The sequence below is a fragment of the Arvicola amphibius genome, chromosome 13, assembly GCF_903992535.2.
Source record: "Arvicola amphibius chromosome 13, mArvAmp1.2, whole genome shotgun sequence".
Lineage (NCBI taxonomy): Eukaryota > Metazoa > Chordata > Mammalia > Rodentia > Cricetidae > Arvicola > Arvicola amphibius.
Window position 1 is genome coordinate 60838085 of NC_052059.1, and position 16579 is coordinate 60854663.

At 48.7% G+C, this 16579-nt stretch overlaps 2 protein-coding genes across 11 annotated transcripts in view; one reads left to right on the forward strand and one right to left on the reverse strand.

The window, feature by feature from the left end:
* The window catches only part of Slc7a7 (solute carrier family 7 member 7), a 50213-nt gene extending 42440 nt beyond the window's left edge, over positions 1-7773 (forward strand). For all 10 annotated transcript variants that reach the window (XM_038309933.1, XM_038309926.1, XM_038309924.1 and 7 more), the window contains 7 exons: positions 857-1001; positions 3527-3650; positions 3890-3993; positions 4243-4339; positions 5603-5752; positions 6847-7030; positions 7314-7773. In XM_038309933.1, coding sequence (XP_038165861.1) covers positions 857-1001; positions 3527-3650; positions 3890-3993; positions 4243-4339; positions 5603-5752; positions 6847-7030; positions 7314-7417 — 908 coding nt within the window. In that variant the 3' untranslated portion in view covers positions 7418-7773. The remainder of the gene's footprint in view (positions 1-856; positions 1002-3526; positions 3651-3889; positions 3994-4242; positions 4340-5602; positions 5753-6846; positions 7031-7313) is intronic.
* Positions 7774-8523: 750 nt separating this feature from the next.
* Oxa1l (OXA1L mitochondrial inner membrane protein) lies at positions 8524-16192 on the reverse strand. The gene is made up of 10 exons (XM_038309934.2): positions 16060-16192; positions 15506-15655; positions 13529-13742; positions 10386-10529; positions 10094-10179; positions 9758-9922; positions 9501-9605; positions 9253-9415; positions 8955-9035; positions 8524-8874 (listed from the first exon to the last, which is right to left on the reverse strand). The coding sequence occupies exons 1-10, from the start codon at positions 16120-16122 to the stop codon at positions 8750-8752; spliced, it is 1296 nt and encodes a 431-aa protein (XP_038165862.1). The 5' UTR covers positions 16123-16192; the 3' UTR covers positions 8524-8749.
* Positions 16193-16579: the final 387 nt, after the last annotated feature.

A 16579-nucleotide genomic window follows, 5' to 3' on the forward strand; every position in this document is an offset into this window, starting at 1 on the left:
GAGGAGCAGGAGTTAAAGATCACCCTCAGCTACATCCATAATTTGAGGCCAGCCTGAGACACAGAAGACCCTATCTCAAAATAAAAACAAAAACCTGGGTGTTTTATTCCAGCACTCAAAGGCAGAGTGGATCTCCGAGTTTGAGGCCAGGCTGGTCTACATAACAAGTCCCACACCAGCCAGGGTACGCGGTGAGACCCTATTTTAAAACAAAACAACAAAGCCCCCAGACAGATTACCCAGACGATCTTCCTCAAGCCCCCAATGGTAAATTAGAAGACTTGAAACGCGTGCCCCACAGACTGACCCCAAAGCAGGTCCTTCAGCGTCTACTCTGCTGCCTCCTACAGGAAACTGACCTTGGCAAGGAGGCTGCTGGCCTCGCCCCAGGGATTGGCTTTTACAGTGTGCTGGGCCTAGCGCCATTGCCATTTCTGCCCTCGGAAGTGAGCAGTCAGAAATGCACTCCTTGTGCTCACCCTACCTGGTTTCCAGGTATGAAGCCTGTCCTACAACTCTGTTGACCTGGGCATCCTGAACTCTGTCTGGCCTCTTCCCGTGTTGTCCCTGTCTAGGGTTAGAAAGTGGCAAGGACTCAAGGCAGCCTACAGTGTAGAGCAGAACACCCAATGCTAGCCCCTCTCAGCTCTGTGGTCGTTTCTTATCCTGGACTCACCCGAGCTCTTCCTGTCGAGACCACAGCCATGGTTCTCTGCATGGCAGCTGTCTGCTGACGGCTCTTCTGTTGCCACCCCTCAGTGGTCCCCTGGCAGGGACCTGCTGATATCACCACATGCCTTCTCCCCTGCACAGGATTGGCCATTAACGCTTGTCTTGCGTTGTTCTCACCTTCCAGGAGCCACGAGTCACTTCGAGAATTCCTTCGAGGGTTCATCGTTTGCAGTGGGTGACATTGCCCTGGCGCTGTACTCAGCTTTGTTCTCCTACTCGGGCTGGGACACCCTTAACTATGTCACTGAAGAGATCAGGAATCCTGAGCGGTAGGTACCTTACCCTTCCGAACCAGCGAGCCATCACTGACTGAGCTTCTCCAAGCTGGCCTTCGTGCCTTCTCCACTCTGGGATTCATTTCATCAGTCTGATTTTAACAGAGTCAAGACCTAGAGACGTACTTGTCTATGATTGTAGTTGCTAGGCTAGATGTACACTTGCCGGCCTACGCTTTGTAATCCTTTGGGAAAAAGTTTGTACATTGATTGATTTCTACATTAAATAAAGCAGGTTATATTCATGCTTCTATCTGCTTTGAAGCACCCAGGGTCCTTGCCAAGCTATTCAGAAGGCTGAAGCAAGATGATTACTTTTGCCCTCGAATTTGTAAACTAATTTGAGCAACATTGTGAGAATAGTTTCGCAATGCCTTATCTGTCTTCAGACCTCCACTCTGCTTTATCCCTACGTAGCTAACTTCAGGTCATAGACTTCCTTCTTCCGCCTCCCTCCTGAGCCTTTCTCTTTGCCCCAGTTCATACCGCTAGTGTGGAATCGTTCCAGCCATTCACCGGATCGCCCCGGTGGTGTTGCTCTGCCTTGCCTCAGAGTTGTGCACAATAGAGAGCCCTGGATTGGGGGTCTCAGGTCTTGGATTCGGTCTTCCCCTTCTTCCCTTTATTAGTTAGAGGCCCAACAGCTGCTCTTCCTTTCTGCAGCCATGTACTTGCTGTTCTGTGTTCTTTGTTTTGTTTTGAGACAAGCTCTCACAGCATGGTCCTGGCTGGCCTAGAACTCACTATGTAGATAGTCCACCCTGGCCTCAAACTCATAGAGATCTCATTGCTTCTGCTTCCCAAGTGCAGATCAAAGGTGTGCACCACCTGCCTGGCCCTTCCTTGTTTCTTTACCAAGACTCCTTTTTTTCTTTCTTTCTGTGACATCATCTCTCTATGTATGTAGTCCACGTTGGCCTCAAATTTGTAACCTTCCTGCCCATGCCCAGCTTGCCTGGTACTCTTTGTGTATGTGTTTGCTGTGTGTGCACACATGCTTGTGGAAACCATGTGGGCGTTATTCCTTAGGTACTGTCTACTTAAAAAATATATTTATTCTCGTATGTATCTGTGTGCCTGAGTGCTTGGGTATGCACCACATTGGTGGAGGAGCATCCAGAGGTCAGAAGAGACCAGAGTTATGGACAGTCGTGAACCACACCATGAGCATTCACAGGACCCCCCCCCCCCCCCGAGACAGGGTTTCTCTGTAGCTTTGAAGCCTGTCCTGGGACTCACTCTGTAGACCAGGCTGGCCTCGAACTCACAGAGATCTGCCTGCCTCTGCCTTCTGAGTGCTGGGATTACAGGCGTGCACCATCACCACCCAGAGAACATGTGTTCTTAACTGCTGACCATTTCTCCAGGCCTTCACCTTTCTTTTTTCTTTTCTTTTTTGTTTTTTGAGATTGGCTCTTTCACTTGCTTGGTGCTTGCTAATGAGGCTAGGCTGGCTGGCCATGGGACCCCAGAAGTTCCTCCTGTCCCCATCTCCCTAATTCTGGGGTTACAAGTACACACTATCCTCCACAGCCCACCCAGCATTTGCCTGTGGGCTCTGAGTTCAAACCCAGGCCCTCCTTGCAAGGCAAGCACCTTCGTCGACAGAGCCATTTCCCTAGCCCTTGCCTGCTTCTTTAATACAAAATTAAGGGGTTGAATTATAGAATTTCCATGACCTTTCCTGACTCTAAAATATTATGATCCTAGAAACTAAAATATGCCAGGAAATAATTTCCCTAAATTATAACAGTTCCCATACCAAATCAACTTTTGACTTTGAAAAACAAAAAGCCTTCCTGGTACACATTTGCTGGCTATGGAGGAGCATGGCTACTAGATCCAAGTGGAGGCTAGGGAGTGGTGCTTCCACCTACTGGCCAGAAGCTGAATGACTGGATTATTTGCAATCCTGCCTTCAGGCATACACACAGACAGAATATTGTATACATAATAAATAAAAAAGATTTATTTATTAAGCATACAATGTACTGCTGGCAAGGAAGGAGCCAGGTCTCATTACAGATGGTTGTGAGCCACCATGTGGTTGCTGGGAATTGAACTCGGGACCTCTGGAAGAGCAGCCAGTGCTCTTAACCTCTGAGCCATCTCTCCAGCCCCCCCTGCATAGCTTTTCTATGGGAGTATTTCTTCCCCCTACTACTTTTTAGTTTCTTTCTTTTTTTTTTTTTCCCTGAGACAAGGTTTTGCTGTAGCTTTGGTGCCTGTCTTGGAACTGGCTCTTGTAGATCAGGCTGGCTGTGAACTTGCAGAGATCCGCCTGCCTCTGCCTCCTGAGTGCTGGGATTAAAGGTGTGCGTCACCACCGCCCAGCTCCTTTTTAGATTTTAAGAGTTCAGAGCTTACGCCAATCCTTCAGGCAACCTCAGAGGCAGAGGAACTGGGGAGCACAGACATCTGCATTCCTGGAGAGAATGGCATTGCTGAGTCTGAGGACTGAGAGGCAGGGATAAAACGGTAGGACTGACGTATCATTTTGCTTGTTTGCTTGGCTGTAGGAACTTGCCCCTCTCCATTGGCATTTCCATGCCCATCGTCACCATCATCTACCTCTTGACCAATGTGGCCTATTACAGTGTGCTCGACATGAAGGACATCTTGGCGAGTGAAGCTGTTGCTGTGGTAAAGGATTTTCACTAGCATGATGAGGGTGTGCTGCGGGCTTCTGGAATATTCCAGCTTCAGTCCTGGAAAGGGAGTAGACAGCCTGATAGGAGTACATTTAGGATAGCGGGGCTTGCGAGGCCTGCTGCCTTCACTGTGGCAAGCACTGGGCTCCTGATGGCGGATTTGGGCATGTGCCTGTGTGTGATTTCCATCCCTTTTAGGATCTGCTAATGACTTCTATTCCTTTCTCTTAGACCTTTGCGGATCGGATTTTTGGAATATTCAACTGGACAATTCCAGTGGCAGTTGCATTATCCTGCTTTGGTGGCCTCAATGCTTCCATTGTGGCTGCTTCTAGGTAGGACTGTCATTTTTTGCTGACAGGGCGGGTATCAGGAAAAGCTTTGGCGGAGACAGTCAAACATTGGTGCTGGGATTTCAGTGGCCAGTGTTCCCCAGTCTCTTTCTTCTTGTTACCATTAGCAGCCTCCACTTCTAAGCTCCGTACTGAACTCCTTTCGAAGGGACTGCAGAGGGAGGGCTAAAAGACCCAGGCTGCCCTATGTGTCCCACGGTTTGGTCAGCCTCTCTTATTTTACCTCAACAGGCTTTTATTTGTGGGCTCAAGAGAAGGCCACCTCCCTGATGCCATCTGTATGATTCATGTTGAGCGGTTCACACCAGTGCCTTCTCTACTCTTCAATGTGAGTGATCTCGGGGATGACACTGAGAGCCGGATTGCGGGAAGACGTGGTAGTACTAGACGTAGCTACTCTAGGTTCTTGAAACCAGAGAGGGGGTTCTGACCTCAAATGTACTGATGCATTGTGCCAATCACTGATGAAGTTCCCAGACTCAAACTTCTGTGAGAGGTGCCAACTCCTGTGGTCTAAGGTAAGGAGTAAGGCACGCAGATAACTCTGTAACGATTAGCTGTCACAATGGTCTGTGACGCACCCTTTAAGAGAAGAAATCATCACTTCCATGAGGGCAGAAGTTGGCTGAGAAAAAATTTGCGGAGCAGGGCATTTTAAGATGGAGTACGATGGTTAGGGTTGCCAAGATGGGCTTTAGGTAAGGGAGGCAGCATCTCAAAGTCCTCCAATAAAGCTTTGTGGAATTTTGTCATAGAGGAACAAGGCTTTGGTCGGAGACATTACAGGGAGAGTTTGCCCAAGACTTCTGTGGACTTTGAACTGTTACAGTTAACTTGGTGAAGGTGTAAAGAATGCACTAAAAATTTAGATGAGAGGCAAGTATCTCCCCGTCCCCCACCCCAACAAGATTTCTCTGCATAAGTTTTTTTTCTTAATAATTTATTTAGCTTTATTTTTATGTGCATTGGTGTAAAGGCATCAGATCCCCTGGAACTGGAGTTACAGACAGTTTTGAGCTGCCATGTGGGTGCTGGGAATTGAACCCGGGTCCTCTAGAAGAGCAGCACGTGCTCCTAACCTCTGAGCCATCTTTCCAGCCCTGGAACTCACTCTGTAGACCAGACTGGTTTTAGACTCACCGAGTGAGCCAGTCTGCCTCTGCCTCCTAAGAGCCAGGATTAAAGGCGTGTGCCACCGCACCTGTCTTTTCACACACACACACACACACACACACACGCACGCACGCACGCACGCACGCACGCACGCAGGCCTCAGACAGAGTTTCTTTGTGTAGCCCTGGCTGCTGCCCTGGAACTCCTGTAGACTAGACTGGCCTTGAACTCACAGAGACTCACCTGCATCTACATCCCTAGTGTTGGGATTAAAGACCACCACCACCTGACTAAAGGCAAGTTTCTTTTAATAGAGGAGGAATTAAGTACCAAGAGTGCTGCAGGGTTTGGAGCAGAAGGCAAACATGGAGACTGTAAAGATGTGACGGGGGGATGGGCTTGGGAGGGGTTAAGCGTGGTAGAAGGCACCTAGAATAACCAGGGCCTGAGAGGAACTGACTTGGACTTGCATCAACAGGGCATCTTGGCACTGGTCTACTTGTGTGTGGAGGACATTTTCCAGCTCATTAACTACTATAGCTTCAGCTACTGGTTCTTTGTGGGGCTTTCCATTGTGGGTCAGCTTTATCTACGCTGGAAGGAACCTGACCGGCCTCGCCCTCTGAAGGTAATCCATTTCCCTTACCCTACCTTTGTTCCATTTAGTGCAGCTAGTACTGCTGCTGCAGGCATCTTACAAGAGCTTATTCTTTCCCTACGTCAGGCATAGTGGCATGTATCTGCAATTAAAAAATCAAGGGTTAAGCTGGAGAGATGGCTCAGAGGTTAAGAGTACTGGCTATAAGTTCCAAATTTGCATTTAACAAAATCAAGAGTTGGGCTGGAGAGATGGCTCAGTGGTTAAGAATACTTGGTGCTTTTGCAAAGTACCTGGGTTTGATTCCCACCACCCTTATGGCAACTCACAATTGTCTGTAATTCTAGTTCTAGGGGATCCTCTGTGGGTACTCAGACACATAAAATGAAAATAAACAAATCTTTAAAAAACTAAGAACAGGGGCTGGAGGGATGGCTTAGTGGTTAAGAGCACTGATTCTTGAAGAGGATTCAGGTTTCCCGGTACCCACATGATGGCTCACAAATATAACTCCAGTTTCAAGGGATCCAGTATCTTCTCATTTCCTCTGGCACCAGACATGTATGTGGTGCACAGACATACATGCAACAAAACACCCATATGAATTAAAGACACAAAAAACTCAACACCTCTAGGAAAGAACAAAACCCACAAGGGATGGGGAGCTGGGCATTGTAGTATGAAAAGGCCGGTGAGCCAACAACCCCACAAACAACCAACCTAGCAAGGATTGGGGATCCAGCTCAGTGGTGTATCCTGTCTTGCATAGAAGGCCTTGGGTTGGATCTTCAGGAGTCTCATCCACTGCCCTAAAATAACCAACAAACGATGGTAGGAATTGGTGGTGTCTGCATGCAGATGACAGGAGGCCGAGTACTTATGTCCGGCAATGCTATACCACTGTGTTCCATCTCCAGCCCTTCAGTGTTTTCATCTTCAGGGTATTAGGATTACTTAGGATGTCAGCAATTCCGAGCTGGGTTTAGCAACCCATGCCTACAATCCTAGCATTAAGGCTGAGGCAGGGTGATGGGTTTAAGGCTAGGTTGGGCCACAAAGTGAGACCACCTCCAAACAACCAAGAACAGGCCGAGCTAACTCCCGGTTGTTCTCTGTCCCCTCAGCTCAGCCTTTTCTTCCCCATTGTCTTCTGCCTCTGCACCATCTTCCTGGTGGCCGTTCCACTTTACAGCGACACCATCAACTCCCTCATCGGCATCGCCATCGCCCTCTCAGGCTTGCCCTTCTACTTCCTCATCGTCAGGGTCCCTGAGCACAAGCGACCGCTCTGCCTTCGCAGGATTGTAGGTAAGCTCTGGATCTCCCAGTTGCTCAGCTACCTCAATAGACTGGTTTTGTTTGCCATTTCCTGCAAACCTAAGCTCCCAAGACCAGGCTGGTCTCGAACTCACAGAGATCCACCTGCCTCTGCCTCCCGAGTGCTGGGATTAAAAGGCATGCACCACCGCTGCCCGGTGTGGTACCTGTTTCTAACCATATGGCTTAGCTTGTTTCAGGCCCAGCCCCCTTTGGTGCCTCTGCTCAGCCCCCTGAACCGGTTTCTAGTTTTAACTCAGATTTCTCTTTGTAGCCTCCACCACACGGTACCTCCAGATCCTCTGCATGTCAGTTGCTACAGAACTGGATTTGGAAGATGGAGAGCTGCCCAAACAACAAGGTCGCAAGTCTAAGTAGAGCTTGGAACTCTGAGATGCGGACAAACGGGTGCTTCTTACGTCCCACTGGCCAGAGCCTCTTTGGAGGTACCCATCCAGGAGCCCAGTCTCGGCAGCTTCAACTTTGAACTTGCTTTTGAGGGATGAAAAATAATTTATTTGTTTTGCTATGTATTGTTTCAGACTTTATAAAGGGATAATGCAGACTGTGGCAGGAAGCAGGCCACTTCTGGAGCCTGGTTCTGGAAGTGCCTGGGTGTGCCTACCCACTCCTCTTTTCCTTTACAGGGACCAACAATGCTCCAAACTTGTCTCCTTTAGAGGGACACAAAACTGTCATAGTTGCAAAACAATAAAAAGGTTATGTTCCTACAGTCTGAGTGGCTTTCTTTACTTAGTGACTCTGGGTACTAATGCAGTTTAAAGACAGACTTGGAAAGTAAATGAGTCAACTTCTCCCTCAGGAGCCAGCTGCCAAAAGGTTATAAAGCCTATTTCTATAAAAACATGTGAATTGCCACACTACAATGATACAAACGTGAAAAGCTAGTGCATAAGAACGTCCCCTTTTCTTGGGTGGTGCATGTGCAGGGGCCAGAAGACACTAGGTGTCCTGTCTGTCACTCTCCACCCTATTCCCCAGAGACAGGGTCTCTCACTGAACCTGGAGCTAGGCTGATGGCCAGCAAGCCCAAGTAATCCTCCTGTCTCCACACCCCCACAGACCTGGGGTTAGAGATGTAAGAACAGGGCCACGCCCAGCTTTTCACATGGGTGCTGGGAATTTGAACTCTCACCTGTTGAGCCATCCCCCCTTCATTCTTCCAAATCACCACTCAGAATTCCAACACATCTCCTTCTTAAAGAAACCGTATGCGTAATCTTGGGGGGTAGGTCAGGAAACATGGCTCAGGGCTGGAGATGTAGGGTCAGTCCCCAGTACAAGAGACCACACAGTTTTGCCTGTCATATCCCTACAGTGTAAACGCAGAAGCAGACGGACAACGTGGGAGGCAGATCTGAGCTTTGAAGCTCATGTTAAAACCCAAAGCTCCTTCCCAAGAGCAAGGGCGAGTGAGGTTCTGAAGCACCATTCCCCTTCCGTATTTAACAAACATCAAGAAGTCCAGACAAGACAGACGTTTACTAACTCTGGATGAGAAGGTTGCTTCCTCTCTAGTGCTCTTTTATACACAGGAGGAAGTCTCTTCAGTCTGTGGTAGAAACAATTTTTAAAACAGACACTTCCAAATCCTGGGGTTCCCAGGTTTGGGGCGAGGACACAGCATCAAGTCTGTGTGCAGGAGTCTGTGAAGACGCAGTTCTTGTCAGAATGAGCATAGGATAGCAATCAGCCGAGAGTGTCATTCCAAGGCTTTGACTTGGGCTTGCTGCTGCTGCTGTTGGGGGTGTTGGGAGGGTGACTCGGATCACGCTGTAGCAGAGGGTTGTGGGTGAAAGTCTGTCGTAAGGGACCTGGGAGAAGAGAGAACAAATCTCAGTCAATAGAGAGAAAGAAGAAATGGAAGGGAATCGAGCCTGAAGGGCTTCCTCACCTCTGGCAGCCAGGTCCAAGTGTTTCTGCATTCGCTGTTCACGCTCTCGGAGCTGATGTGCCAGTTCAGCGTTCTTCCAGCCTGTGTGAGGAGAGTTCTCTCATTTTTAGGATACTTTCTCCTGGTCTTGAACACCTCCCTTCCTCTTTGAGAAAAGTCTCAAGTTCTATAGCCCAAGCTGGTCTTGACCCACTATGGAGCCTCGGGTGGCTAGGCAGTGCAATCCTGCTTCGGCTCCCCCCTTGCTGGGATTACAGGTGTCCTCACCACATCGCACCGCCCGCCTGATACCCCTTACCTGTTTTGAAGCTCTTCAAGAAGCCTTCCCGAGGAGGCAATTTGTCAGGGTCGTGTACGACACGCTGGGGGATTTTAAGCACTGTACGCACAGCTGGAATCCGGAGGCAGGCCACTTGGCACAGGGAGAACACGTTGGAGGAGAGCCAGTACATGAACACTGCCTGTGTGAGCGAAGAGAAGATGCTCAGAGCTGTGTCAGAGGCACTAGGTGGAAGGACTCGGAAGTAGTACAAAGCCGTTACCTACCGAGGGGAAGTGGATGGTCACGGGCAAGACCACTAGCGGCATCACTCTGATAATATTCCTCATGAGCTGGAGGTCAGAGCTCTGCATGCCCGTCTCCGCACCTAGCTGCCCAAAACGGGTTGAGGAAAAGAACAGTGAATTCCAATCTCTCACCCGTCAGCTCTACTCCTCCGGGGAATGGAAGGTACATTCTGCATACCACTTCATCCCTTCTCCCTGTTACTGGTGGGTCTCATACTTGGCTAGCCCCAGCTTACCTCAAGGACACCCCACATTGTGGCAGTGACTACCAGTGGCAAGACGTAGATGGGATCAGATACCGTGAGATCTTGGAACCACCAGAGCCCACCTGTCTGCAGGCTGGGCACAGGCAGGTTGGCCATCTCTCTCAAGGCAATAAAGAAGGAGATGAAGATGGGGGCCTGTTACACAGGATGAACAGTCAACACATCTAACGGGTACATTTTCAGAACCCCATTACTAAAAGCCATGCACATCACCATCCCCTGCTTTTCTGGGGATCTTGGGACATGGGAAGCAGGAGACAGCTTCCTGGGTTCAGGATGGATAAGCAGAAGGACAGTTTTGCTCACCTGAGTGAGAGGCAGGATGAGCGGTCTGAAGAGTTTAATATCATGCTTTTTCTGATAGCGTGTCATCTCTATGGTGGCCCTGTAAACTGGGAGGGGAGGGAAATGAGTCACTGGGTTAAGAGTGACATCAGTGAAGGTGAACAACTTCATCTTGGGCCCACGACCTTTCCAAGGAAAGCTAAACCTTTAGATTTGCCAGAACCGCCCAACGGCAGCACCTGCCCCTCTCCCACAGCAGAATGTCTCACGTCAAATGTGCTTCTCTCCCACACTTGCCCTGGAGCCGACTCACACTCAGCCTGGTCTCCTGCCAACTTGGCCTCTTTGATTTGGGTGGAAAACTTCTGTATCACTGGCATGTGGTTGTGGATCTTGGCTGCTTCTCGCTGGCCCTTCACAATCAGTGGAAAAATGAGGCAGCGGGCAAGGACCGTACCTGGAAAATACAACATGGGCTTGGAGCGGAATGAAAAGCTGCCTGCAGCCGGAAGAGTGAAGGTTTCAGGTCCTCACTCTAAGTCTTATTCCAGTCTTTTCCACACCGTGGCTGTCACCCAAGGGGCCCAGAAGTAAAGACAGGGCACATCCAGCTCTGCAAGGCTCAGACTGCTGCCACAGAATAAAAGTTCAGCATAACTTCTTTAAGCAGATGAGCAGGGATTTTTTTGTTTCTACCATCCGCCAGCAAGCAAACATTCCTTTTGTATTTCAATAGGCACCAAACTTTCTATCATCAGTGGAGATCTTTTCCTCAACTGTTCACTGCAGATGAAAATACACAAACGAAGTCACTCTTGATCAAGGGAGAACATTTCCCTTACCTTCACCCTGTCCAGCACTTCTCCAGAGCTGAGTCTTAGAATAAAGCATGATTTTATTTTCTGAGACAGGGTCTTGGTGTATACAAGCTGGCCCTGAACTCATGAGCCTTCTCTCTCAGCCTCCCTAGTGCTATAAGCACAGGTATTTGCCATCATACCCAGCTTAGAACAAAACTGGCCAGTCACTTTTACAAGTCCCTAAAGTAGTAACCCACCACATTCTGGTGGCTTAACCTTTCCTCTTTCCTTACACACACTCCTGACTACTGGCCATGCCAACAAATACTTAAGTTTACGCCATCTGTGGCCTGGGCTAAGAAGGAAGCAAGGACACAACCTGGAATACCATCCCTCAAGAAGGGTGAAACTAGGCAAGTGTAGTTAGAAAACAGGAAATTAGGGGGCGAGGATAGGAAAGATTGTCACAAAAGCCAAAGGTAACTCTTTAAGCTCTAGTGTGTCAAATACAGGAAGATCAATTATGATAAGAAGAGTTGATTCAGTAATGCCATCACCAGCAGTTACACTGAGGTGATCTTAGCTGAGGGACAAAGAGTAGAAAGAAGTGGGCCCACTGGATCCCTTAAAGAACACACAGGCATGCTAAAGCTGTTTATATACTTAGCATAAACAGAAAGGGACTGAAACAAAGATGGCGGGCGTGCTTCTAATCTCAGCACCAGAGAGGCCAGGAGTATCAAGAGTGTGAAGTCTTACTGTCTCACACAGTAAGACCTTACTTCAGAAAAACCAAGGGGGTGGGCTGGAGAGAGTGCTCAGTGGTTAAGAGTGATTGCTGTTTTTGCAGAGAACCTGAATTGGTTCCCAGTACCCATGTGAGGTAGTTCACAACTGCCTCTAACCCCAGTTCCATGGGATCCAATACCCATTTGGCTTCTGCAGGTAAGTGTACAGACTCACAGGCAAATGCATGCATGCACACACATTCATGAGTTTTTTAATATTAAATTTAGTGCATACATGATAACATTAAATCTTTTTTTTTTTTTGTTTTGTTTTTCGAGACAGTGTTTCTTTATAGCTTTGGAGACTGTCCTGGAACTAGCTCTTGTAGACCAGGCTGCCTGCCTCTGCCCCTCGAGTGGTGGGATTAAAGGCATGTGCCACCAATGCCCAGCTTAAAATTAATCTTAAAAACAAAACCAAAAAACCCTCAAAAACCAAGAGCTTGAGAATTTGGCGCAGTGGCAGAGCCGCACAGCTGCAAGATGGCTGCATCCAGGCCTTGCACACACGTGGTGCACGGGCATGCATTCAGACAAACACGCATACATACAGAATAAAAATAAAGTAGAAACAAAAGATTCATTTTTATTTAATGTGTATGGTGTTTTGCCTGTCTGTATATATGCCCATGAAGGACAAAAAGGCATCAGATCCCCTAGAGCTGGAGTTAGACAGCTGTGAGCCACCATGTGGGTGTTGGAAATAGAACCTGGGTTCTTTGCAAAAGCAGCTGTGCTCTTAACCACTGAGTCATCTCCAGCACCCCCTTTTCCCTGGGTTTCTATTACCTTTGCTAGCTTGGAACTTGTTATATAGTTCAGGCCGGCCTCAAACTTACAGAGATCCACCTGCCTCTGCCTCTGCTGGGATTAAAAGCATGTGCCACCACCACCTGGCTTTTAAAAACCTTTTTAAAGGCTAAATTTTATGAAGCTCAGGCATGGCGACTTGAATAAAAATGGCCTCCAGAGTCTCACATATATGAATGCTTACTTATTGGGTGTGGCACTATTTGAGTGGCATTAGGAGGTGTGGCCTTGTTGGAGTAGGTGTGGTCTTGTAGGAAGTGTGTCACTGAGGGTGGGCTTTCAGGTTTCAAAAAGTGACTTCTCTCTCGTCTGCCTACAGATTAGGATGTAATTCTCAGCTCTTTCTCCAGCACCATGCCTGTCTTCACGAGGACATGTTCCCCACCACGGTGACAAAGGACTAAGCCTCTGAAACTGTAAACAAGCCCCCAGTTAGATGCTTTCCTTTATAAGAGTTGCTGTGATCGCGGTGTCTCTGCACAGTGCTAGAACAGCGACTCAGGTCTGACGCTAGCCTGGAACTCTTTATTTAACTAAGGATGTCTGCATCCCATCGACCTCCCAAGTACTGGGGTCAGATGAATGCTAAAACAGGGTCTTACTATGCAGCCCGGGCTGGTTTTGTGCACGACAGGCAAGTGCTCTATCACCAAGTTACATTTCTACACGTAACCTAGCTTTTAATGATAAAAAGTCCTACTGGTCTCCCCAGGAAGAAACAGGACGAAAACAGTTTCAGCTTTTTTAAGAGCAGTGAAAACAGCTTTCTAATTTGGGAGCGTAAGTACCTGACCCAATCTTCTTTCTGCTAAGTCAGGGTAGCTTCATTACTGTTAATATATATGGTTCCCTACTCCAACTCCCGGGTCACATTCAAATACCTGTATGTTCTGAATCATACATGACACCTGGTTTTCCAATGCTCTTTAGGAAGTATTGAGAGTATTATCTGCTTTTCTGACCTTTAGCTGTCTGCACCTGTTTCTAATCCACTGACAGAACTGCCATCGTTGAGGTTCTGCCCCCACCCGTCTGCCCTCCTCAGGATGCACTCTTACACGTGGCGATGGCCCCCCACCAAGGCAGGCCCAGGTCAACATGCATAAATTCCAAGAGGTTCTGGATGAGCCCCACAGGGGTGTGATTCCCAAGTCCCAGCTCAGCGAAGCTCTGCTCTGCAGCACATTGGGCTGCATCTGCAGCTCCCCCTGAAGCCACCTCAGGTACCGCAGGAGGGGAGGAGGTAGCAGGAACCACAGGGGGTGCCTGGACCTGTGAGAAAGGAGACCAAGAGTCATTATAAGTGGGACGCACAAAAGGCAAGGTTCCCTTATACTAACCAGTTCTGGGTTACATTTTCTTGCTTTGACTTCTTGCTCTTCCAGATGCCCAAGGAGGTCTACACATTCCTGCTTTTACCACTAGTATAAGAACAAGTTGTCTCAGGGTTTCCCCCAGGGGAGGCACAGTGATTGCTTTTCATGTCCCGCTGCCCAGACTTTGGAGCACCATGGTCACCATCCTTTTCATATTCTGAAACTACAGTGCTTGGGATACTTTTCTGTTGTTTTGTGCTGGGCACTAAATCCAGGGCCTCACCCACATCTGACAAGTACACAGACCACCGAGTTAGTCCGCAGCCCACAGCTCCTCTTTTAAGTTAACTCAATTTTTTTTCAATTTCTTTTTTTGGGACGGTGGGGGTGAATTTTGGAGGCAGGCTCTTGATTGCTCTGCAGCCCAGGCTGGCCCTGTACATGCTAACCAGGAGCTCCACTATAGAGTTTATCCCCAAGAGATGGCTCAAGGGTTAAGAGCTCTGATAGAGGATCCAGTTTCAGCTCCCAGCACCTTTGTAGCAGGCAGCACACAGCCACCTATAACTTCAGCTTCAGGGTCTCTATGGCTCTCTTCTGGGTGTCCATGGGCACCCATGATCACATGTACACAGTCACACACATACACGTACAATAAAATCAATCTTAAAAAATCAACAAACCTACTTAGTCTTCTAAGAAACAGTATTCACAGAATCACAAATATTAGTATGTAAAATACACACCCATAATCACAGTTCACATTATTGGCTTGCCACCACTCTGGTAATCAGTGTCTTGGATATAACACAAAATTTAAATTAATTTAGTATTACTGTGCTTGCATGATGTGGGTAGGCATGCACACCATGGCGTGTGTGGAAGTCAGAGAACAACTTTGTGGAGCCAGTTTTCGCTTTTCTCCTTTACTTTGTTTTATTTTATTTTTTCCTTTCTTTCTTTCTTTCTTTCTTTCTTTTTGGTTTTTCAAGACAGGGTTTCTCTGCAGCTTTTTTAGAGCCTGTCCTGGACCTAGCTCTTGTAGACCAGGCTGGCCTCGAACTCACAGAGATCCGCCTGCCTCTGCCTCCCGAGTGCTGGGATTAAAGGCGTGCGCCACCACCGCCCGGCTCATTTTATTTTTTCGAAACAGGGTTTCTCTGTAGCTTTGGAGCCTGTCCTGGAACTAGCTCTTGTGAACCTGGGGAGCCTCGAACTCAGAGATCCACCTGCCTCTACCTGCCGAGTGCCGGGATTAAAGGCGTGCGCCACCACTGCTTGGTTACTTTTTTTTTTTTTTTTTTTTTTTTTTTTTAAGACAGGGTCTCACTATGCAGCCCTGGCTTGCTATGTTGACCAGGCTGGCTTTGAACTCAGAGATCTGTCTGCCTTTGCCTCCCAAGTGCTGGGATTTCAGGGACTCCACCTTTGCTGGGGTTCCAGGATTGGCACTCAAGTTCCCAGAGTTGCAAGGCAAGTGCATTTGCACTGCTGGGCCATCTCACCAGCCCCACAAATTTCTCGTGTACTTTCAAAAGTTTCCCCGCCGAATTACTAAGACTCTACTTCTATTCCAAACGGAGAGGCTAATATTATTAGGAACCTCGTGGAGTGTGGAAAAGAACTCTGCTACACATTCCCTCTCTCAAAATGACAAAAACACAGAACAAAAGAAACTGGCCAAGAAGCTGCGCTCTGGCAAACGTGGGGACTTCTTACCTGGGCTTCTGCAAAGAAGCTGGCAGAAGTACTGAGGCAGCGAGGACTTAGGGCGGCGAGAAGAGCAGAGTGTGGCCGCCCACTACCCAGGCGGGCTGCGACGAGGAGCTCGGTGGCCAGCGGTTTCAGGGACCCTGCGACGCTGTGGAGCTGACCGTGTGAAAGGAGAAGGGATTACCCCTTGAGTCCCAGCGACCCCGCTGTCCCGCAGACAGCCTGCTGCAGCAGTCGGGACACTGAAACTCTGCTCGCGCAGCCTGCAGGCCCCGAAGGCGTGCACCGGAGCATGCAGGGTGCAGCCCGGACCCTGGTCTCTCGAATCCCGTTCCTGAAGCCAGGCGACGGGGCTCAGAGGTTAGGGCTCAGGGTCGAAGGCAGCTCCCAGACAGCTAAGAGAAAACGGGCCATCAACCCCTGGACATAACCCTGCTGCATCCTCACGCGACCCGAGGTCACGACACACAGGTTACAGTGACCGGGTCTGCGTCTCCTCATGATCTCAGCTCGGGTGACAGGGACAAGGCAGCATGCTGGCTGTATAGACGCAACCTTACCGAACGCTGGGGCCCTAGGAGGCGCAGAAGCGGCCGGCGGCCGCATACTAAACTCAACGCCATTTTGCGGGTAAGAGAGCTTACTTTCGCGCATGCGCACTTAGAACTTCGACGCTGCGGGAGCGGCCATTTTGGAAATGGGCAGGGAGTCTTCCATGACGTCACAGCGGCGAGGGAAGAATGAAGCTAAGGCGGTCATATTTGAAGTGGTTAAGAAGCCTCAATAGGGGACGTCGACAACAAGATCGCGAAGAGATTGAAGCTAAGAGACGCGGTGGTGACCTCTGTTTAGTGGCAGTGCAAACATGGCGTATTTCCCATGTTGCCCTTTATAAATTTTATAAACCGTAATTGTCCCCTGATTTCTTGGGTTAAAAATAACCTTCATGCTTGGAATAGTCCCAGCCATTTGGGAGACGGAGGCAGGAGTATGGCCAGGAGTTTGAGGTCAATTTGAGTTACCTGGTGTTTTTAAGGCCATCTTAGACTACAAGGGAGAGACCCTGTAATCAAAAGAAAG

Bases quoted from the DNA above. Each gene is read 5' to 3' on its own strand.
- Oxa1l (XM_038309934.2), bottom strand. From the start codon at position 16,122: ATGGCGTTGAGTTTAGTATGCGGCCGCCGGCCGCTTCTGCGCCTCCTA. The intron at 9,923-10,093 runs GTGAGCAAAACT...CCTGTGTAACAG, and splicing joins TCATCCTGCCTCTCACTCAG to GCCCCCATCTTCATCTCCTT. The intron at 8,875-8,954 runs GTGAGGAAGCCC...CTCTTCTCCCAG, and splicing joins CTTGGACCTGGCTGCCAGAG to GTCCCTTACGACAGACTTTC.